This window comes from Condylostylus longicornis, unplaced genomic scaffold, assembly GCF_029603195.1.
Source record: "Condylostylus longicornis isolate FDR11 unplaced genomic scaffold, ASM2960319v2 ptg000006l, whole genome shotgun sequence".
Taxonomy (NCBI): domain Eukaryota; kingdom Metazoa; phylum Arthropoda; class Insecta; order Diptera; family Dolichopodidae; genus Condylostylus; species Condylostylus longicornis.
This window is the reverse complement of record NW_026577975.1, coordinates 5,575,770-5,601,982: the sequence shown is the minus strand read 5'-3', so window position 1 is coordinate 5,601,982 and position 26,213 is coordinate 5,575,770. Positions and strand designations below refer to the sequence as shown.

Below are 26,213 nucleotides of genomic sequence, written 5' to 3'. Positions count from 1 at the left end.
TTGGGTATTTGTTATAGTCATAGTTTTCGAAACTTACCTAAATTTAATTTACTTGGTGTTCGATCACTTAAACTTAATTGTGAATTGCTTAGATAATTTTTTCCCGAAATAAGTCTATTTGCACTTGATTTTAATAATGGTGTTGGACTTTTGCGAACAAACGCTGCAGGTTCCAATCCAATTGTTATCATATTACCCCCAATTTCGTCATAGTTTCCAATATCATCATCATTATTATTATTATTAATATTATTGTTATGATTATTATTATTATTGTTATTAATATTATTCACTCCGGGAGCGTTGTTTATTGGATGGACATTTCTCGGTAAGGTATTTGCTCTCATTGAATTGGGACTCAACTTTTCAATACCATTACTAGAAGTGTTTATATTTCCGTTGCTTGGAAAATAGTGACTACCATATTGGGATCCATTCTGATTATATCTCTCATTTGTTCCCGCTAAAGATGATGGTGGGCAATGTTGCTGAATTGTTGTTGGAATCAAAACTCCATTTTGAGATGAAGCTATGGATGATTGTGATAATGAATGTTGCAAATTACTGTTTATATTTCCATTTCCAAGATTTGAGTATTGTGAGCCATTAACACTTGTCTGACTATTTGAGTTCCCACGGTTTTGTTGTAGAAGAGGAGAAACTGTAGGATCATTATAACGAAATATATTTTTCTCAAGAGAGCTTGGTGTTAAAACTCCACGAATTATACCGCGTTCATTTGGTAAACGAATTGGAGCATTTGTATTATTTGTTGCTTGTTGTGGATGGTGCACTGGTGCTTGATGCAATGTTGTTGGAGATGATTGGTTTATTTGATTATAGCTTTGGTTTTGTATGGGATTTTGGTTTTCTTGATTGTAAAGCATATAATTATTTGTTTCTTTAGCTTTGGTTATATCTTCAAGAATTGACTGTAGAGGTTCCAATTCTCTAAGGCGATTTTCCGCTACTTTTTGTAAGCTTTCGACCAACAGTTGGTGTAGTATTGAAAGTTGCTTGCCTTGGTCAATATATCCAGCCCAATCTAAGATTGTTTCCTGAACGGGTTGCTCTGGTCTTTGGGATATTTCGTGCAAAAATTCTTTCATTTTTGGAGCCTCTTGTTCTAGAAAATCATTTAGGAATTCCATGAAATTTTCTTTACCTTGAAATCTTGTAAAATTTGCCAAAGTTTGTAATGTTTTTGCTACCAAAGTAAGATTGCGAGTAGCTCGTGTTGAAGGTAGTTCTAAAATAAAAATTGATTAGTTTTTAAGAAATATAAAGAAAGGTGTTTTATCTTTACCATTTGTTATATTAAATAGACTTGGAGACAATATCGCGGGACACAAAAATCTTAAAAATATAGATGCAGATATTAAATTATCAGCCATATCTTCTCTGTCTAATGTTTGTAGCCGTTCTCTGAATGTCGCAAAACATTCTCGCAACTGTGGCGGAAAATGTTTGTGAGATTCCGATATACTTGTCCATGCCGCTTTTACAGCTGCTCTCAATGCTTGTTGTTGTCTTGTTAAAGAACCGGATGCCTTTAATGGATCAACTTCACAATCACGATCTGATTGAATGATTTCATTTATTGGAGCTGAAAGTGTATCTTGCAAATATTGTTCTCCAGTTAATTTTAAAAAGGCCTCCATGCTTTTGGTTGCTAAAGAATTTCCTCTAAATGTTAAACGTTGGTCACCAACTCGTAGAAGATCTAATGCAACAACATCCGTAAGAAAAGATCCAGCCATACCTTGAGCATGCATTAATAGCACCAATGCTTGCCCAATATCTTCTTTTGCTTTAACACCAATAACTGGTTCTAATATTTCGCATACTTTTTTATAATTATCTTTTAAATATTTTGCGAATTCTGTATATACAGTGACTGGTAATATATCAATACTTTGAAATCGACATTTTATTCTTAAAGTTGGTATTACTTCTTTGGATGAATTACGGCTAATACTATCATGTTTTTCACTTAATATTGGATACCAATCCTCTGAAAATAATCTAGATGTTACTTCATGAATTGGAATTTTAACTGAACCAACAAAAACATGTTTATCTCTTTTCTTTTTCTTTTCAATTTCCCGAAATACATTTACTGTAATCACATTAATATCAGGAATATCTGGAAAATCAAAATATTCACCCCAAAATAATAATTCTGTTTGGAGTTTTACACTTGTCCTTCCATATAATGTTTTATCTAAATTGATTTCACAAAAATATTTCTTTTTCGCTGGCAAATTTTTCCCTTCATATATCCACATTTTTAATGAATTATCTGTACGTCTAGTGTGCTCCGCATTTGGTGCTATTGATTTACGTAAACTATATATCCAAAGATCACGTTCTTGACGTGAACCACAGCTATAATAGCGTTCTCCACGTGGACCACCACGAACTTGAAAACAATGACGTCTTCCTAAAACTGATTGATGAACTGGAGCAACTCCAACCGCTCCTGTACATGATAAATCTGAAATAATATATTAGGTTTAGTAACTTATAATGTTCATTAGACAGATTAGTATGTGTATAATTCATGCTTCGTTATTTTCATGTGTAGGTGCATACACAATATGTAAATAAAGGAATGCCAATGAAAAATATAATTGTAACTTACCTATAGTTGACATAACGGCATGACTGGACAATAAACTTTCATGTGATCTCGAACCTCTGAGACCACCAGGACCTCTTTTGGCACGTTCTAGTTTTGTAACAGATTTTGTGCGTTTCAATGGATTCGATCTAAAAATTTTAAAAAAAAGAAACGTTTGTGAATGTTTTAAATACAAACAATATGCAGATATTTCATTAGACAATAATAATGAGATTTGTTATGAATATTTGTTTACCTTTTCGAAAAGAAATTTGTGAAACGAGATGTTGTGTTTTGGTTTTCTTGCTGTTGCTGTTTTTGTCCCAAAATTGGCGTAGCAGGTGCTGAACCTCGTCGGCATGCCTTTTCATATGATGTATCTGAAAAAAATTAACATATTTGTTAATAAAACACGATTTCAATTCAATTGAAAATTTTCTAATGGCAACTAATAAAAAAGCATTTGGGCACGAACTTTCATTTTCTGAGCTATTCAATAACCCTTTACAAAAATTTTTAAAAAATTTTTTTAATTTATTAAACTTCATATTTCTATTAGAATTTTAAATATTTAAAACATATTGTTTATGGAATTTTTCAACTTAATTTTTAATTTGGTTTTGATCAAAAAACCTGTTGTTACTCATGTTAAAACTTTTTAAAAAATAAATTTCATTTCAGATAAAAATAGATTAGAATTTCGTTCCGTTCATCTCGATAACAAAAACAAAAAAAACTTGGAAAGCGGTAAAAGTGAAGTATAAGTCGACTTGAACACTCAAAATATCATTAAAGTATTTATAATACAAATTTAATGCAAGCTCGCCAGAACATAATCAGTCGGCTTAAGTTGACGCAACTAATTTTTATAATAAACATTAAATTGTTTATCAACATAATCCAAAAATTAATCAGGAACATAATAAAAGTCTTATGTCATAATTTTTAAAACTAAGCTGTAAACTGATTGAAATTTTAAGAAATTTCCGTAATTTTTTATAATTTCATCGAACATCGTCATTATTTGATAAATAAAAATGTTAAAATTTTTAATTTATTTAAGTAGTCGTTTTAAACACTGCAGCAAAGTTAATTATTAGAAATTTTTTTAATTTCCTTGTTCAAGTTTAATATAGAGGTCACAGTAACAACTAAGTATTATACAATAAAATAGAAGGCAATGCAAATTCTCTTTATTAAATTGTCAAATTTCTATCTTCTTTTAAACTGCCTTCTACCCACTATTGTTGTGTACCAAGAAGTTCCGAGTAAGCTTACAAGTGGAGAAGATTTAAAAAAAAAATGTACTTGTATTTTAAAAAATGACAGGGTATGAGTAAAATTACACGCCAATATTTCCACATGCCACTCCCCAAATATTTCAATTCGCACTAAAATATTTCAGTTTAAAAACTGTTTTCTTAGTTTTTCTTGGAAATAATGTACCTACAATGTTGATTCTAAATTTGCTTATCATAGTTTAAATTAAAATAACACCTTTCCCCAAATCATAGATTAGGTTATAAGTGCAAAAAAATAAAATCGCAAATTTTATTTAAAAAATACACACGCATATTTTTCTTACTACGTTTTCATTTAATTTTAATTCTATAAAATTCTATTTTGTATAAATGTGTGTGTGCATGCAAATATCCGAAATTCGTAAGTTATTTTTTATTTTACAAAATATTAAATTTAAAAATATTAAATTACCACTATGATAACCACTAAATATCTCCATTTTTCATTATTATTTTAAATATTTTTTAAAAAAAATTTTTTTTTAAATTTCAAAAAAAAATTATAAAATATTTTTTCGTTTAAATTTAAATTCGACAGGAATAAACCACAAGTAAGTAAGTATTGTACTAAATATTAAAAAATTTATTTTCTATAATTTTGTGATATTTTTTTTATTTTTATCAAAAGTAAATTCAATCAATTTTAGCGATATGAATAACATGATTCATTTTATGAGAGTAGTCTTGGAGGTTGTGTTGATATTTTCTTTTTAAATTGTGTGAACAAAATTTGGACTAGTTCTAAAAATCAAATTTGTAAAATTGATTTGACATGTGTATGCATGTATTTATTGATTTGGAATTGGAAGCGTTCAAAATTTTAACAAATTAGTTGTTTTTCATTGATGTCAACGAATTTCAGCAATACGATATTAATACACAATTTAGCAATAATAAAAATCCTAAGCTAAAATGTGCTTCAATAGAATATTCCGGAATTTTTAAAGTAAGCCCCTTACTATGAATTTTGTAACAAAATGTCAGTCAATTAATTAAAGTATTTAACCCCCTTTACTACAAATAAAATATTTTTATTTTTTTCACATATTTTTCATAAAAAATATTATTTTTTTTCATACATGCATATTTATAATTTTTTATAGATAAGATATTGAAAACCGCGATTACCTGTGTATTATTAATGATTGAAATAAAAAAAAAAAAACAATCGTTTTCTTACACCGTTAAATCTACACATTTTGGTTGTGTGTGTGTGAAAAAGTTCAAAACAATTATTTGTGCGGAGGTGAATAACTTGAATTTATTCAAATTGTGAAATGTAATTGAAATTACAAAAAAAAAACCCTTTATATTTTATTCTGAAAGGTGATCTACTTTAATATATGCATATAAGATGGTTATGTTCTATAAAATTACAAAATAAGAAGAAGAAGAAAACAACATAATGATAAACGGAAATCATTGTCTGATTTGTTTTATTTTTATCAAAGGTGTAGATTTTGTTAAATGAACGCAATTATTATTTTCATAACAAAAAAAAAAAAATAGGTACCTATTGTTAAATTATTAAATTAATCTTATATGAAATTCTTAGGGGCGGACGAATTATTTGAAATATATTGCTTATTTTGTATATGTCCCGGTACTTGTAGTAATTTTGTATTTTGAATAAATATGAGTTATTTGTGTCCTACGTAGGTAATTTATGTTCTACGGTTCTACATAATATATGATGCATTATGTGATTACAAAGGCTTAATGTAAAGAAAAAATAATAAAAAATAAGGAATTTCGAAAAATATTTTAATTCATTTTGACGATCCGTAGGTTGCATGAAATTTTATTCCTATTGTTTTTTTATCAATTTATCATAGTTCCGATTATAATAATATATTCTAAATCAAAAACTAATTTATTACACTACTCATAAATATACCCATGTCTATATATTCACACGTGCTTTGAAAAAAAAAAAAAATATTTTATGATGAAAAATATTAAGAATAATTTTTTATATAAAAGGTATACAAAATGCAATTTGAAATTGCAGTTTCAATATAGATAAAAATGTAAATTAAATCTAAATGAAGTATGCAAAATTTTGTTAAAATATTCAATTATAATTATGTTGAATGGAGCAGGAAGAGGTATTAAATAAATTTGTTATAACTCATAATAAAGAAATTGGAGACGTTTCTTGGAACATATTATTTTTGGAATACAATATGTTTGATTCTTAATTAGTTGCTTGAATTCTAAATAATATGAAGGGTTATAAAGGAGATCTCAAACATAATATGTAAATATCTGAAGTAGAACAGGATGGGAAAAGTTTTCATGTTTTAACAAAACACGTCACACAGACTTGTAAGTTTGGTTCAAGAAACGCCATAAATTACATTGTATAACAGTTTCAGGTACTCATTACATATTTTCGGAATTCTATGTATTTTTTTATAATTTTTCATATTAAATTCTATAAATCACTAATGAGCTCACCAGAGAGGAAACAATTGCTCACAAACAGAAAGAGAAGAAACATTTATTGCATTATATAATATAGCCAGATATAGCGTTCACAAAATTTAATTTTAATTCAGTTAAGTACAAACGCAAATTCTAATAAATTCCATTGCAAATTTTTAAATTGAAGAATATACGATTATATATTTCTTTTCTTATTATATCTTCTATCTATAGGTATGCATGGCAATTGAAAAAATGTAGACTTTACTTAAAATTCATAAGATTAATTTAATTGCAGAATTCCTACGTAATAACTTTTACATAACTGAACAAATAATTGCAGAAATTACGGCATAAATATTTTTATATGTATGATAAGTGCTTACATTAAGTGCAAATTAAAATATTATTTATGTAAATTTCTATACATAAATGAATATTTAAGTTTTAACGTTTCTCGAAATATTCGAGAAAAAAAAAACAAAATAGAACAAAAAAATTTTCAATATGCGTTCATATGTTTAGGAAGAAGAAAATTTATATAGGAAATAAGATTTTGTTAAATATACAGAGCATGTTAATTTATTGGAAGGCGGAAAAATTTACTACCATCACATATACCATATTATATAAATGCATATGTGTAAATGAGAAATAAATCCATTCTTCAATATTAAATTTACAGTTAAGTTTAAGGTTTAACAAAATTGTTATATAAATTCTCTAAACATATGTAAAATCAGTTTAAAATTTAGTCATATAACTTAGGGGAAATATACATAACTAAGGAAAGGAAAAATAAGGAAAACATTAAAATATTTTATTTTAAATTTATATGTCTAAAAGAAAAGTTATGTAAAATATTTAAATTTGTAGTAAAAATTTTAACATAAAAAAATTTTTAAGGAAAATAATTACGTCAATAATTATTGACAACTCTATTTTACAAAAGAAAACACATATAGAATAACAATTTGTAGACACAGCTTACAATTTATGGGAATGAGCATACCTCATTTTTGTAAATTCAAAATGAGCACAAAATTTGACAATGAGTTTCCAAAATATAAGCATTTACGGAAGCGCTGTAAACTTGAATTCACAAGTAGTACAAGTGGACGCTTCTATTTATAAATGTCAAATTTTGCCAGCAATTTTTTTTTTTTTGTATTTTCAAAATTCTTTGTATTTAAATTTGTTTTAAGTGAAAATACCGAATAAATAGGTAGTTAACTTCTTTAATCCCTACAAAATATTAACAGTCTAATCGTAAAATCTCGCTTTTTCATTTCGCTTATTTATCTCACTTTTTACTCACTTTCAAATCAGAACTCTCCGGATTTCTAATGGACATTTTATTTTTTCAATTAAATTTTTGCAGTTTTCCTTAAATTATTGATTGAACAACTCATACCTTCAAAAACAAAATGAATACATTTTAGAAAAAATGACATACGCAATACGGAATAATTCTTCTTACTTAAAAATTACTTTGTACAAATGTATGATAGTTACTCACTTTCTTTCCACATTGTACCCAAATTGTTCATTTAGTGTGAACAATTTTTACGAAACTTATGGGCCTTTTACATTTACTTAGTCTTATTTGACTCCAGGTTGGCACCCAGTCTACATTAAAGATGTATTTGTAAAAGAAAATTGTGCAAATTTTGAATTTACGAAAACGGGAATAGTTGTCATTTGTTTATAAACATGCAAAGTTTTTGACAATTTAATTGCGAATGAATATAATAATAAAATACACACACAATTTTTTTTTTTTTTTTGGAAAATGTTAAACAATATAGAAATGCCCCATTTTGAATAATGTCGAAAAAAATTTTATTAAAAAAAAATTCCAGACACAAAGAAAAACAATCAAATTTCGCTAAAATAATTCTAAAACGGCAGCCCTAATATTAGTCAAGTGTGCATAGCTTTAGTTTTTTTCGCGCTTTCAATTGCAAATGGTGCTTTAGAAAATTACTCCAAATTCTAATTAAATTTTTGTAAATATAAAACGCAATTAATGTTTCGGATTCCAAATAATATTTTTTTTTAATTCCTATTTAAATCATTTAAATTTCGGTAAATACATAATTTGCGTGTTAAATGCTAAAAATAACAAATTGTTCGTTTATTCGCGCCGCCATAATTAGTGATGTAAAAAAACCTATGGAGAGGTGTAAAAATTACATACATACATAGTTTGCTTATGATTTTTTATATTTTGTCTAAAGTAATAATTATGTAAATATAATTTGCATTTCATAAATCAGAAAACATATTGTACTATGTATGTAAGTTTAGTGCATTAACATTTATTCACACTATATGTAGGTCTAAGTGCAGTGGGAAAAAAAAAGAATTTTATGGTATTTTTCATGCATATATGTATGTATGTATAAATTTTGTATTCATTTTGTATAACAGTATAATTATGTATATATATCTACATGTATATAAGAAGGTGCCAATAAGATCTCTATGAAAGTGCAATAAAAATCCACTTATATTATAGTGGCGCTTATGTAGTCCGCACTTGCAATGAAAATATTTTTTGAGTTCAGTAGATGCTTATGAATAAATGTTTTAAATTCAGGAAAATATTTTAAAATATTTAAATATAAAAATGTTTTCATAATAATTCAAAATATAAAATGAAAGTACAAAATTGGTTTTTGAATAAAAGCAAAATATGGTGTGAAAAAAAAGTAATGGTGTGATTTTATAGTGAAATGAAAGTGCTTTTAAGTGCAGTTATGAAAAAATACTTGTTTTATGTATCTAGGTATTTAAGTCATCACATAAAAATTTAAAATACATAATTAAAAGAATAATTTATAAAATGTGATATTATGTAACATTTTTTTAATTTACATTGTTAATTTACATCCTGTTACACATATTCTTTAATTTTGCATAAGCAATTCATTTCAGTTTATATGTAAGGTAAGGACTTGTTATAATTTCATTTATAAATCTTTGTATTTTTAATTTTAAATTACAAACTTATTTGAATTCGTTTTAATTTAAAAAAATTTCAATTATTCGTTTCACATACTTGCATACACAAAATTCGATTTTCAGATTTGTTCTTTGTTCAAATTGTAACTCACACTTATAAGAATAAAAATTTAGTTTTAATTCACAAATCTTTCATTCTATACTTAAGTAATATTAAAAATAAGAAGAGAAAAAAAAGTTAATTAAGGATTTTTTTGCGAGTGTCCATCCACCTGGTATGAATAACATGTTTGCAATAATTAAATATAAGAATTTTAACAGGTGATTCTGTTTTCTTATTTTTTTGGTATTGTGTGCACATGCCACAGAATTATATGCTATATATATATATACATACATATATACAATTATACATTCCTATATTACTCATTATCAATGTAATATCAATGCGCTTTTAGAATCTACGCTCTTAATGAATCAAGAAGATAATTTTACATTTTGTTAGCCAAATGTTATAAAATCTCATTTTTTTGCTTTAAAAAAAAATGTGCACTTATAAAAAAAATGAGAAGAATAATTGCGAAGGCAACATGTGTATCATTTATTGTGAATTAGTTTTTGGTTTAAATCTAAAAAAACAGAAACAACAAAACTTATTAACAATGTTGAATATTATAGATATGGTTCCGTAGAAATGATAAAACAATCGAATAGAATTTTAAATTTTAAAAATCTATATTGTAAAAAAGGTGCACAATTATAGGATTTTTATCGAATATTTTCGACAAATATACTTAATTTTAGAAAATTGAAACCTTAAAATGTGCTAGTTAAGAAATTAATAATTTTTAATAGACGCAATTACATGATTTATCTACCATTGACACAACTGATCGTATTTACCAAGCTCTTACATACCGTACAAGCCGTACTTATCATATAAAAGAAATAGAGTATTAATCTAACATCATATTTCATATTTGAAATTGTTGATAATTTTATTCGAAATTAATACGATTTTGTAGAATAATTTTGATTAAAATTTATGTTTCTTAAAGATAATATCCTGCGTATATTATTTGGTTCGGACAATATTATTTTCTTTAATATTTTCTTATAGATTCTGTTGTTATAGGTTCGAACTTGTAATAAATCTATGATAATTTTTATACGATTTAAATTTGAATATTATTTTTTTTTATCTTATATGTCCTTATGGTATTAAGTTATTAATAATTTAATTTATTACTTTATAAAATATTTTGAATAAGAAAATTTTAATATTAATACCTCATAGGTCCATGTCATTATTAAAATTTAGGTTATTTTTTTGAATATTATGAAAAATTATTTTAATAATTAAATCACCTTAGTTTTAGTAGCGTGTACGCCTATAGCCATAAATTAAAAGCAATTTTAAATTCTAAAATTTTAGAGAAATTTTAATACAGTCATATTTAAATAACTTACTTATTTCGGTAAAAATTAGAATAGAAATTTTAACAAATTAATTAATAAAAGCTGATTTTGAAAAAACCTTTATAACAGAAAATCTGATTAAAAAAAAAAATTGTTTAATTTTTTTTACAGAATTCAGAAGCAGTCAAACATTTAAATGAAAGCAATAAAACTTATAAACATTACAGTTTTTTTTTCGGTTCAAGCTTGAATTCAGCTGAATCATTTTCTACTATGAATAATCAGTAATATAAAATTTTTTCTATTATAGAAAATCCTTTATAAATAGTGTTAAATTATATTTAATCAAAGAAGGAAAGAAAAATAAAAAAATAAGCTATTAAAATTAAAATGGTTAAAACATAAAAGGGAATTTTATTTATTTATTTTTTTTTATAACTTAAAAGTTCATAGAACCTTTGATATTTTATAAATATGGTTCTTTTAACAAAATTTTGACTCACATTAATAGGTACTTTTATGTTTAGATTATTTTGTGCGGGATATAACCGCATCGCAGTAAACATAAAATGAAAAATTATGTAAACAATTGATTATGGATTTACAATTATAGAATTTATAGAACTATGGAAAATTTTTTGTTATTCTTAAATATAATTATAAATTTTTAAGGATTTTTAACGATAAAAAAAATTTAAAAATGTATTAAGTAAATAAAACAAAAACAAAAATGAGATGAACGCTCCCAACATAACGAGAATGAACTTCTTCGGGCACAGTTATACGAGAAGGAACTACCGTTATGCTACTATAAAGGAATATTGTTAAATTAATCTATTTGTGATGTAGATAGTATTGGGTGAGCTTTTAATATTAAAAAAATTTTGATTTTTAATTGTGCACACATTAGTTGCGAATATTAAATGTTATTTTGTATTGGAGGGTAAAAGTGGGTAATTTTTACCTAAATGGGTAATTTTAATTATTTGTTTTTTATACTGTGTTCAGTACCCATTTAAAATTCGACCTTTTTTTCAAATTATAAAATTTTATTACCAAATATTTTTTTATAAAAATGTGTTTATTTTAATCTTAGACATGAAACTTCAGAATTATTACTTATGTAATTTAGTTATAAATACAATCAAGTTTGATAAAATAAATTATTTTGTAATAACGAAAGTTATAAACCGATTTGAAGAGGCATTATCAATGGAATTCTAAAAAAAGAATATAAAATTTTCTAAAATAACCTTTAACGTCAAATCAATATTGTTATTTTTCTTATATTTAGAAGTTTTAACAATCAGTATGAAGATTTTCAAGGAACATTTGAAAAAGAAAAAAAACTGAAAATAAAAAATATTATAAAATAAAGAAATTTCATTTTTATCGCTTCACTTTTTTTTTGTTTTTACTAGATTTGCCTTAAACTCTCATAAAAAACTGCAGTATACTCTTAAAAAGTCTAAATTTATTTTTTTTTCCTTTTATTACATTTTTTTTTAATAATAATCTTTATTATTGTTACATAACCATTAAAAAAAATAACGATAATAAAAAAACACACAAATAAAACAAAAAAAAAATGAGATGAACGCTCCCAACATAAAAGAGAAAAAAAAATATCCTCAAAAACTCTTCTTTTTTTTCAACTGACAGTAAACAAAAAACAAAAGCGAGATTATGCTAGTTTAATTTTTTTTTTTTTACTAAAGTAACACTGGTAGTTGCTTTGAATTAAACTGCATTACATATTTTATATTATATAGACATTTGACAATGCATATGACCGTAGGTATATGTAAGTGTGTGCCTCTTTGAAAAAAAAAGGCTAAAGTAAATGAAATGAAAAACAAAAACAAAGAACTCTATAGGGACTCCAACAATCTAAAACAAAATTTTTTTCTAAACAATATAAAAATGAACTTTAATAAAAGGTACAATCAACTTACAATATCAATGTTTGTACATATATGTTTGTGTTTTAGTGTGCACTTAAAAGTGAGAGATTGAGAAGATGTAAAAAGATACCTTAAGGTAAGTTTTAAGAGTATGGCAATGCAATGGGCACTCTGCATTTTATGGATGAATGTCTTTCTATTTTTATTCTTGTTCGTTTGCTTCTTTTCCTTTCAATTTAATGTTAAAGATGTTTTTGTGAAAAACAAAGGTTTGTCAGCAAGTGTTTAGAATATTAGACTTTATTATAAAACCGTTGAATTGTTTAAAGTCAAAAAAATTTTATAAAATCATATTATTATATGAGAGCGTCTTATTGTCTCAGGGGCGTATAAGTTTGATTTAAAAACATGTAAAAAAAAATCTTCTTTGAAGATTTCTATGCACATACATAGAAATCTTATGTATGTATATTTTTAGGCGCATAAATACTGTAATGCATGTAAATCGTGTAATATGACACAAGCAGTGTTTTGTGTATATATTAATTTTATTAGTTTCTTCAGAAAGTTTTTTTTTATTTTTTAAACTTTATTGTAATAAGTTTTCTTTAATGAAGAAAAATATAGTTCAATTGGGTTTGTTTAGAATTGCATTCTTTAGGCGTTGGAACTTTCAATTCGTCTGAGCACATGAATACATTCATAAAATAATTTATTTGTCTTTCAGACGTATGTAGAAATTTAATATTTCAGTATTTGAAAGAGTACTAGTCGACAAAGATGAATAGAAAGTCAAAAGAATTAAAAGAAAAATGTACAATGATCTATCAAAATTTTCTGAACAAAAATGTACATATGTCTATATTTATTATAACATTGGCATGACACTTGCATGATGCTACTTTTATTACAGTAACTTTATTTCAAATATAGTTCAAAAATAGCATTGAATTTTTTGTAGAAATTTGAATTGCTTCCACTTTATTTTATAAATGGCTTAAATTTTTAAAAACAGATTTTCGAAATGAAAAACAGGTTTTCAAAAAAAAAATATAAAAATAATTGAAGATTTTTCAAGTGAGATTTGGTGATTTTGTTGTTAGGCCGCGCTTTCTTTTTGCGTCAATGCCTCTTTTTTTTTTATAGAATTTGAGTTTAAGGAAGTAAGAAATTATTTCCGAAGTTGTTTTTTTTTACCAGTAAAACTTTCTCTTCTTTAGAATAACTTACATATTATTGTGTTTTTTTAGAGCCTGCCGCCAAACACTTTTATGTGAAATATTGAACTTTTATCTTGACTTTCGTATGCCTTTGTTAATTATAAAGTACGTCTCTGATGAAGGCTTTGTTTTTTTTTTTTGTGTATTGTATAGCAATGCAGGAGATCAATTTCAAGTTGTGAATTGTGATGTTCAAAAAACTCTTCTCTTCTTGTTTTTATTTTTGGAAGAGTTCTGTTTATTTTTTTCGTTTTTGTTTTATTTATTATTATCAGTTATTTTGCTTGTCCTCTTTTTTCTTTATACTGATACATATTTATTACTTATATAAAGCGGATGAATTTGATGCGAATAGGCTATTATTGGATGCGCTTCTTGAAATAATGCCTTCGGTTTGGGTTTTGAATATATTGTTAAGTATAAATATATTACATTTAGGTGTATGACATATGCATATATGTGTGTATGTGTTTAAAAACACTCACATATTTGTGTATCAGGGGCATATAAGTTTCAGATATTCAAAGCTTGCATTCGCTCTAAAAATTTTATAGTTCTTTTGTTGATCATAAGTAATAATACTGGGGCATGTTGTACCAGCATGCGTTTTTCTTCTCTTAGTTTGTTTTTGTCCTTGATGCTCATTTATTATTGTTGACTACTTTATATGTATGTATACGAGTATTACTCATTGGTCAAACCTTGGTTTTAATATCTGAGTAGAGTTTTATTATTATTATTTTTTTATTATAGAATTCAAACATGACAATGCACTTTTTATTTTTTAATATAAAGAACACAATTATTGTTTTTAATTAAAAAGCAAAAGCAGAAAAAAAAATATGGTAAAGAGAATTAAAAATGATTAAGAGCTTTCGAAAAACGACTTAAATTAATGGGTTAATTGAATAATAAAACAAAATAAAAAGTACCCAATTTTTGTTGAAAATAAAAAAAAATCAATCGAATATTTCGAATTTAACTAAAAAAATTAATCATCTTTTGTTATTTGAATGCTACCGTAATTTTTTTTTTAATATCTGAATTTCGTTACATATATTTACACAAATTTACATTACGTACATACATATATACATATGAGTTTTATATGTATAATTATTAACAAGAAGCATGTTTTTATTTTATTCGTTCATATCAGTGACTTCGTACATGAATAGCATGTATACATACTCGTAACATGGGAGCAGGTGAATATTTGTAATAAATTTAAAATTTGTATAGGAATTATTGCGTGAATGTTCAATAATCAAGTATAACCTTTTATAATATTTTATTTTGAATTTTATAACCATTTTATATTTGACTCTGCCAAATTGTAATGGAGATGCAGGTGTAAAATATATTAAAATAATTAAAAATTTAATTATTAAGAATTTGATAATAAAATCTGCATATTTATTAAGTTTTATAAAATAATTTAAGATATGTTTTTGCTTTATTAAATTTTAAAATTAAATTGTATTTTAATACATTCCTTGCATTTAAGAGTTGTTAGGGAAATGATTTGTGTCCTTAGTGCATTTACATAAGCATATTTATAAGAAAGATGCTTGATTTCAAATTTATTTTTATATCTAGATTAAATTTAATGTACATAAATCTACATTGAGTTTAAAAAAAAACAATGTGGGATTTATAATTGTTATATAAAAATTTTCAGTATTTTCTTAAAATATCATGAAGATTTTTCTACATTTTATGAATGTTGAAAATTATACATTGGCATTGGACCAAAAATAAATTTGAATATATTGAATGAATACGAAATTTTTGCTGGGTACAGACATAGGTTCAGTCATCATTGATCATAGATCTAACCAGGTTAACAAGCCATCATATACCTTATTTCAGAGTTTTAAATCAGATGGGCTTTTGAATGTACTAATCCAAATTATTTCCTAATTCATTTAATTTATTTTTATTTCCTAAATATTTTATTTTTTAAATAAAATTTTCTAAAAAAAAAATTTCTTAATTGTTTATTTAATTTTCTTAATTAAATTTTTTAACTAAATTTTCTATTATTTTATTTAAAAACAGTTAATTCATACAAGTACATAGAATAATTACCTTAAATAGCATTCTTATATATTGTAAATAATCACCATATACATTTGTACATAAATACCATATCATAAATTTTAAAAGGAAAGTAAAATATTTCCTAAGAATCTCAAATTCTTAAAAATGTATTCAAAGCAACAAAGTATATGAATGGTACAGTAGATTTAAGTAAGAACTTTGGCGGTATTTTATATACATACATATAGTGGATGTAAACATACATATACAAAAATACATATAATCTAATGCTTAAATAATTAAAAGTTTAAGTCTAAAGAATCGCTTTTTTTTCAAATCAAATAATAAAAAAAAAATATCATAAATTTTTAATCTGATTTAGAATTTCTAATGTTATTCATTATGTGCATTATACGTATTTAATAGAAATTAAAATTGTATAAACACATTGTATTGGATCCGGAATGTAGAGAAATATAGAGAAAAACGAAAAATACCAATCAATAATGTGATCGATTTATATGAAATTTTTTTAATACTCTTATTAATTTTAAATTCAACTCTGCCCTTGCCTTCATACATGAATCTTAAGTGTGTCTCTATTTCTTTCTGGCCCCATTCAATAACATCAGTATTGCTCTTTAGGATGCATTTTAAGAATAATAATTTGAAATCAACATAGAAAAGATTATAGAAGAGACTCCAATTCTTGAATTATTCAGTTTTTCTAAACACAATTTGTTTTCTTTAAAATAGAATAATTTTTTTTGCTTTTCAAACTAAACAAAAATTCTATTTTATATTAAACAATTTATTTAAACATTTTTCTGTTCTTTTTTTTGAAATTTTATGCTTTCTCTAATATATTATGTTGTATATAAAATAAACAATAATATAAATTTATTCAAAATCTATTATTGAAGATATCAGCCGAAAATATACATAAGTATACTTTATAGATATAACAAAAAAAAATTTAATTTAATACTTGCGGTCCATTCAATTTCACGTTATATGGTGTATGGTCGACGTCGCGCCACTATGACGCAGCACGTACCAATAAATTTCAAGAATTCGAGATCACTTTTTTTTTCCTTCTTTTACATAATATTATATAGTTTATATACCTATATACAATCATGCATAATATTCTTGTCTTGTTCCTTGTTGCAATATAAATGAATTTTTTTTTCATTTTATTCGATTTCCTTTAAAATCATTCGTATATAGTGTATTAAAAGTTATACTAATCTTATAGAGCTGATGAAAATTTAAAAAATCTGTGAAAAAATTAAGCGTCTATAGCTTCAGAACAAAGTTTAAATATATGCAGAACCCGTATAGTAGAGGCTAGAGGCACATCATAACATTGTGAGGTTAAATAGATTTATATATAGGTGCGCAACTTTTGTTTTCTTTTTGTTTTTTATTATTATTTTAAGTTTTTACAATATAAATAAGAAAATCAAGCTATTGGTAAACAATAAAAATAAATTTCATCTTAGCTAATATTAAAAAATCCGTACTGATCTCATCATTTTTTATAATATAGGGTTATTTATTTTTTTTTTCTTTTATAGCATGCGATAATTTTATTGAATGATATTTTTTTTTTGTTTATTTTCTTTCATGATACAATAAAAATGATCATCAACGCATTTATTGTTGTGTGTATAAAATAAACGGATCAATTTATAGATCAAGTTTTATTAGTCAGATTAATACTATAGAAGGTTAAAAAATGATTAGAGAGACTTCGTTTTCTTTTTCATATGTTATGTAATTAAAGAAAAGAATAAATAAAATAAAAAATTAAATTTATTGGTTAAGATTGTTGGAAGGTAGTTTACTTATTGCAAAATTTTTTTTTTTGAAAATTTTCTTGAATTTCAGTTAATTTTTGGCAATAATTTCTAAATAAGAAGTGATTTTAATTTATTGTATGTGAATCAGTTTCATTATTCATTCATTTTTTATAAATTTGATTCAATTGACTATGACATAATCCGAAATACCTACTTCTTTATTAAAATATTACCAATTACGTGTATGCAACTGTTAAGTGAGTCAAGTTTAAAGTGAACCGGAACAATATGAGCAATGAGATGTTATACTTAAAGAGAAAGTTTTTCTTTGAATTTTATTTTAATTTGAATTTGAGATAAATTGCGTCACCAGGGTCAAAATGTTCTTAAAATGTTAGGTAGCTTTAATATTTTTGTACATCAATTTTTTTAATATTTTGATGAAATTCGTATTTTAGGTTTTCTTTTCTCGGATTATGGAATTGTTTTCCCAATTGTATAAGATATTCTATATGCCGAATCAAATTTGCTATGTCAAACAAGAATTATGTGCTAGCGCTTAACACTACTCGTATTTAATTTTTGTTATTTTTGATATTGTTTATTAAATTACGGCGTCTCACTATCTCCTTCAATTTTTTTTCAATAAAATTCTTGAATTTTAAAAAAAAAAAACTATAAGAATGTGGTATTGCAACTTATTCACAATATATCAAAAATATATACATATATTATGTTATATAACAATATTATAATAAATAATACAAATAAATTTTTATTAAAATTAAAAAAAAATAATAAAATATTTAAAAAAATGCAAAATATCCAATATTTTTTTAAAGTTTTCAAAATATTGGTATTTCTTATGATGATGATCTGAGATCAAGATCCACCAACAAGCAACATCTTTTTACTGTTAAAAGAAAAAGAGCGTATGAGAGAAAACAGGAGAGAAATTTTCAAGGACAATTTAATTTTTATGATTATGATTTAATCTTTTATATACGATTAAATAAACTAAAAATGATGGTAGTATAAATTTTCTGATGGTAGAATAAAATATGAAAGATAAATTTTTATTTTGCATAATATAGAAAAATTCTTAAAAATATTTATAAAAGTATAAGTAACACGCACAAACACTCTCGCATAAATTAATGAAGCCATAACGATAAAAATAATTTTTATATTATTTTTATTTATTTTAGTATAATATTACATACTATACTTATAAAATACTAGGAATACAAAGAGAATTAATTTTAGCAAAAGGTTATAATGTGCTAATTTAATTATTAATTTGTTAAAATTAGAATTTAAAATTACGTAATAATTAAATTAAGTATACAAATTTTATGTCAATAATTAATCATTTTTATTACAAATGTATTTTAAATAGAGATGCTTACGATCTTTATTTTTTTGTTATACTAATATAATATAACTCTTCTATTCAAATGATGTAGAATATCGGTAACAAAATCTTGACTCTTAGTTTAGAATAACCCAAATGTATATTGTTCAATTAGGAATACATATAAAGGGAGAAAACATAAGTTTATAATATTAAAAGTTGTAAATTTTTTATTGATCTATATTGTATATGGTATAGGGTTATGAATGGAATAGCATATTGTGTAGATGGCCGCCACGACTTTGTTGGCACATATCCACTCTTTTTTGTTGAAATTTTTCATGATTATTTTGCAAAAATTTGACTTAATTTTGTTGATATAGCGATCGATTTCCCCCTTCAAGGCTTAAATGATCGTAGGGTTGTTGACATTGAACTTTCACTACATTGAATTTGCAAATTTATAATTTTCTGTTAAATTGCAACAATAATTTAAAATTACATCGCTAATAATAATTAATGTAAAAACTGATTTTATAGGAGTTAATGAATAACATACCCTTCGTTGGTAAATTACAGATTTTTTTGGATTTCATTGTGTGTTAACCTTTATTTTAAATTGGTGCTCACGCGTTATACTTTGTAATACTCAAATTGTTTTAGAATTTATCATAATACCAATTATAAATGATTAAGGGCAGCTGCACCAATTAATAATGGTTAGAAATCGAATTCTTTATTAAATAAAATTTATTTAATAAAGAATTCGAAGTTCCTTATTGTTTGAGCACTAAAATATTATTTGGTTCCAGCTTTTTAGCTTGGTTTTTAAAAATTTTTTACAAATTTATGAAAAATAGGCATAGTTTCATTACATTCAAAAAATTTTTGATTGTACAAACCTACATAGGTTCATACACAACATTTTCTCACTATTTTTTACGCACATTATAAAAATATTCAAAACAAAAAAAATAATTTTGGATTATTAAAAACATTTTTGAAATAAAATTAAATTATAATATGCGGCTACACCACAGCCAATAATTTCCAAAGAAATATGATGTACCCATTTAAGGAATATGAACGGGGTAAAAAATAGGTATATATATTAAAGGTATATAAGTAACACAAATCACATGTAATGTGATCTTAAATTTTATAAAAAAAAAAATTATTAGTTTAGAATTTTAATGATAAATTATTTTACATTTTAGAGTACAATAGGCGGTATAAAAGCAATTTAATTTAATTAAATTTTATTATATACACCTAATTTTTATATATATACTGTGTTCATACCATTTTATACATTATACACATTATGTAGATATTAAGATGCTGTGATAATAATATCGAAATGTATAGTAGTGGGTTCAAATAATATAATATAGATTGGTAGTAGATTTTAATATTATGGTAGTAAATTGGAATATCACAAATTTGATATTTTATTGAAGATAAATTTTCAATTTTATTTTCTCCTATTTTATATTTTAAATTCAATAAAAAATTTTATGTTATTCTTATATATACCAAAATTAAAACATACATTTCGGTATGAGATCATTAATTTTAACTTTTATATTTTTGACTACATACTGATGCTTTTACCAAAAAAAAAAGAACTCCAATTTCAAAATTATAAGAAGATGCCGTTATAGAAGAAAGACGTGAAATTTTTAACTTCGATTATATCATTTTAAAGAAAAGTGGTCACGGTGGTTATTTGAGATTTTTTTAAAATTTGAAAAAAAAAAAAATTAATAATATAATTTATTTATTTTTTAAGGGAGTGAACCCACGTTCTACTATACAGGTGTGATATTTTATGGTTCTTGTATATGTATGATGTGTATATTTTGTATACGTATATATAATTTTATTTTATTAATGTGATTTTATTTTTATCAACATTATCTGGATCTCGGTATTAATTTACATCATAAAGCTTCTACAATAAAATATAATATTTAAGAAGTTCTTTCTTTAACTTGTAATATTGTATACCAGTATAACATATTATATATGTATACAATATAAATCTTATTATATAACAACATAATAGTTAAATATTTGACAATTTAATTTTATTTTGTTTTTTTTTGAAAGAAATTTGAATATTTTAAGGAAATTTGTAAAAAATTTGTAATAATTAATTTAAATTTGTTATATTTATTCAAGAAAAAGAAATGAGAACCATACCATATTGAAATAAAAGTATAACCTTGAAAAAAGTGTTGAACAAATATTTGTAGAGATGGCAAAAATACAGCAAGTATTAGGTATTATTGCAGCATTATGTTCCATATAGCAATATTCATCAAATTTTGACTTCAATTTTCGGCAAATTTCGGCTAATTTCGGCTTATTTTAATTTCTATTCTTGCATGCATATGAATTTTTATATAAACTATAAGAACTTTAAACATGTTTTCTGGCTAAACTATAAGAAAATTTTGAAATTTCAAGAGAATTTTTTTAAGAAAAACACCCCTGTAGTAGTACTCTTTAAATATATTGAGAATTCATTTCAGCCCAGTAAATATTTTTGGTTATCTTTAAGTATTCATGCAAATGGAATAAACAAATTCAATTTATAAGTAGATTTTCAAATAATAAACAAACATAGGTAATCTTTCCAACTTTAATTATTTACAACTTTCCATTTTTAATTTCTCCTTTATATTCACGATTTCTACTTTTTTTTTTATAGATGATCCTTTGATTTTACTTGCAAAGATTTGAATGATTATCATTTCCTTTTCCCAATTATATATACATACGTGACTTTAAGATATTATTTGACAAAAAAAAAATTTGAATTATTAATTGAAATAATAAAAAAAAACAACGAAAACAACAAGTTATTGGTTTTGTACATGAACTCTTAAATATTTTCTTTGCCTCAAAATATATTCCGGAGACAAAAGGTGCAATTCATACATTTCTCATTTTCATTTCTTTCAGATTTAAAATTTGTACGTATACTTTTCTTTTAAATATTTTATTTTTAATTCAAATGTCATAAAATTTTGACAAAACTATAATTTTTTTTTTATAATTTTACGAAAACGAATTTATTATTTTCCATACTCATCATGTGTACGTATGTTCTTCTTGTCTTATGTAAATAGATATGTGCATTTACTGATGATGTACAACATAAATTATAAAATATTTCATATATCACTTTTTTTTTTTACCATTATCCGATTACTGCCCATATAACTCTCATCTTCTTTTTGTTATTATGACAAAGACAAAAACGTATCTTACATTTTTAATAAAAATTACAATGTGTAAAAACTAGAAAACGGAAATACAAATACCCACTACTAAAAATAATGAAGACGTGTTCGCAAATACTTAAAAAAATTTGAGCGAACAAAAAAATGTATTCTAACAATTATGACTTCAAATTCCAATTTTCAATTGTGGAAACTTATCGGTCAAGTTACAATGAGTATATGAAAAAAATAAATTATTTTTAATATTTTGTGTTTTACATTAATTTTTTTTTTGTATGACATACGGTATGATTACTTTTTAATACATGTTTGTAGTATATTTAATATGTTTGACGAATGACTATCAAAAATTTACTTAAACAGAATTTGTCGAAAAGGAATAGGAATTTGAAATTGTTTTGTACATAAATTGATTTTATAGAAAAATTATTATAGATTTTAGTAAAACAATATACTATCTTTTATTATAGTTCGAACTTAGCCATTTAATTTTGGTCTAATGTAATAGTCTCAGAACTCAGGCAGGCATGCAAGTTTAAGTTTTGTTAATTACAGTTTGATTCAAAATTAATTGCAGTTAATATTAAGTAAAAATACTACAAACTGTTGATTGCTCAATTGCATGCGATCATACAGTTGCATGTATGCGTGCTTGAATATAAATCTATGGAATACAAATCAGCAATCAAACAGTCGCAAAATTAAAAATTGCATGTCTATCTAAACCCTTAAATCTTTAGTCCGATTGGTCCCCTTTAACACAATTCGATATAAAAATTTTCACTTTTAAAGTATTCACACAAACCAACAAACATGAATATTATTTTAATGTAAGTTACGTTTATTTATTTTTTTTGCGACACGGTTATATGGTTGCATTTCAAAAGGCAGATCGTATAAGTATTTAAACATTAACAATTTTGTTGCGTCTTTTTTTTTTGTACAAAGTTCCTCCGCATATTATTTTTTATAAGTGTTTTAACATGGCGTTATATTTAATATCTTTTTTTTTTTATTATCTTCCCTTACAAATTTTACAAATTTTTGTTCTTTTGTAATTTAACACTTTCTTTATTGTTGTGTTATGCATTTTAAACATAACATAAAAAAAAAATACAATTACATACATATAACAGTGAAAAAGTATATTCATAAAAATCATCACAGAGTATTTATTCAAGTAAATGCGTAAGTATGACCATGCATATTGTGTGTGCAAACTGACAAGAAATAACATGAAAATTAAAACAAAAATATAACAAAAGATGTTTACCTAAAAATTACAATAATAAAAGATAAAAAGAGATGACAATAATAACAACAAAAAAAAAATGTCCCAACAAAACAAGTTTTTAAGAGGCTTCCAAGGCAAAATACGCAATGTTATACTTTATTTTAAGAATTAAAACTAAAATATGAAAAAAAATTTGTAAAAAAAAAATTATGACATTTATAAAGGGAAAATTAAAAAAATTAAACATAAACGTCAATTAATGTGAATGTATGTATGTATGTCTGTCATTTGAATATTTTGAATTTAAACTAAACAATGTAAACTAAACGTATGTACGGTGTTTCCACTAATGTTTATGGTTTTATATTTTATATTTGCAAACGTGTATATATGTATGTATATCGTATATAAATATGTTGCAATTATAATGCATAGTTATATTTTGTACACATATGACGCATACACTCATAAATTACAGGAATGGTTTATAAAAAAAAATGACATTTTGTTTTTAATAATTTTATTATTTTAAAATTTTAATAAGAACGTTTTCAAGTTAATATTCTTGACTTTACATACATATATACTCGTACATATATATGTACATATATAGAATATAATATTATTTTCAGGAATTATTCATCATTCAAATCTTTAGAATATTCAAAATTTTTCAAGTGTACAAAAATTATTATTTCCTCTTCAATTTAAAACACAATCAATTGTAATAATGAAATGAAATTTAATGGAAGAGTTTGAAAGTGCAGAAGGTATAAAGCAAAATTTTTGCAATTAATTGGATGGCATATGTACATACATACATATACATACATATTTTATTTAAAAATTAAAGAAGATTACCATGAAGTCTTGTTGTAATAGAATCATAATGACTTGAAATTGGAATTAAAATGATTAAATTAAGAATTCTTAGAAAATTATTCAATTATTTTAAATTATTCAAGAATTTAATCAATTAAGTATTTAAATTTCGAATTTAATCAATTGTCATTTTCTAAATAAATTATGTCATGTTACAATAAATTTTATATAAAAGTTAAAAAATTAAATTTTCAATACTGATCTGAAATAATTGCATATTAACACTGCTTAAAATATATTTTTTAATAAATAATCATATATGAATTAAAAACTGCGAAAAAAACAGATTGTTAAATTAAAATTTCATGATATTTAAATTAACAATTTATACATTTCAAATAACAATATAACACATTGTTATGAATATAAATAATTAATGGTAATTTACAAGCTTAAATGTGTTAAGTTGAACACTTCCGGTTCATATTTTATTTGTAAAGTGAATATTTTTCCCAAATAAAGTTGGAAGAATTTCAAAACAAAGTTTGAATTGTTAATTTGTGTTATTTAATTACTAACTTTGTATATAGATGGTATTCGCTTTCAATAATAGTATTAAGAAATGTATGCGAAAAACCATAAATAAAAGGAGGTTAAAATAATTACACCATGTCCATATTAAATCACAACAAAAACAAAAAAATAGAAATGCCAACCAACACAAAAATATTTTAATATTACTTATTATTATATTAAATTTAACAAATTATCATAATTATTGTACTCTCTTGACGATTTAATTCTTGTGGTATTAAAATATTAATCGTTTACACACATGCAATAATTATTGTGTTCATTATTAAATTTGCATTCATGTTAAGTATGTGTTTTGTATTTTCTGTTGTAAGAATGTTTGTAAAAATCACGTTAAACATTGAATGAAAAAATATTCAAAAACATAAGTAATTTATTACATTTAATACAATTTTACTTACAATTATTATCATATAGGTATATTGTTATACAGTAATTGAATTTACAATAAACAGGAATGGGTGACTGAGATATAATAATAATAGCACATAATAGTAAGAAGGAGAAGGCAAAATGTGAGTAATTACGCAAATAAAAACTGAAAAAAAAAACAGCAAAAAAAATGTCGAATTTTTTAATATCAAGTATAAATTAAAATTTTTCTTATTTTGTAGCCTTTGCCAAGTCTCCTCAGTTTACGGAAAACCGCAACTTTGTTTCTTATAAGAAAAATAAAAAAAAAAAGTAAATTATCTATGAAAATTAACGGTTCATCAGAGAGGGTTTTCTCTTACTTTTCTGTAGTTTTGACTATACCAACTTACTTATTTACTTGTACTTTAGAAGCGTGTATGTTATGATAAACCTCAAAACTTCAATTATACTTATTATTATATTTTAGAAAAACTATCTAGATAATTTACGAATGTTTTTTTTTTTTTTTGTATGGATTCAATAAAATTATGGTTTAAGCCTTAAGTAATTTAATGAATTTATAAAGAATTAAGTAAAAAAAAAAAAGAAAATATTAAATTTTATACTTGATGTCAATTTATTATTTTTAACAGGGTCGGACTAACAAGTTTTTAACAGTTGCGTTTGATATATGAAATTATAAAAGCAAGAATAATGTGAATGTTTTCGATGTTAAACCTTTTGAATCGAGTTGATTGCCATTTTAAGTTTTCACCACTTTAAATTTTTGATAACCAAAATTTTACAAAGACTTGTAACAATTTCAAATGCTAGCATATTTTTAGGCGTATTTAATTTTTTCTCGGTCTTTTCGTATTATATAAAAAACTATAAG

At 24.0% G+C, this 26,213-nt stretch overlaps 1 protein-coding gene across 3 annotated transcripts in view; it reads right to left on the bottom strand.

Moving 5' to 3' along the window:
• The window catches only part of LOC129617107 (ras GTPase-activating protein raskol-like), a 105,612-nt gene that overhangs the window by 2,608 nt on the left and 76,791 nt on the right, over positions 1–26,213 (bottom strand). The window contains exons 1-5 of one of the 3 annotated variants that reach the window (XM_055532513.1): positions 4,337–4,379; positions 2,880–3,003; positions 2,645–2,772; positions 1,307–2,497; positions 38–1,249 (exon numbers count right to left, since the gene is read on the bottom strand). In XM_055532513.1, coding sequence (XP_055388488.1) covers positions 38–1,249; positions 1,307–2,497; positions 2,645–2,772; positions 2,880–3,003; positions 4,337–4,364 — 2,683 coding nt within the window. In that variant the 5' untranslated portion in view covers positions 4,365–4,379. Of the gene's footprint in view, positions 1–37; positions 1,250–1,306; positions 2,498–2,644; positions 2,773–2,879; positions 3,004–3,098; positions 3,187–4,336; positions 4,380–26,213 lie in introns of those variants that run through there. The other 2 variants (XM_055532508.1, XM_055532503.1) reach the window with 2 other exon arrangements.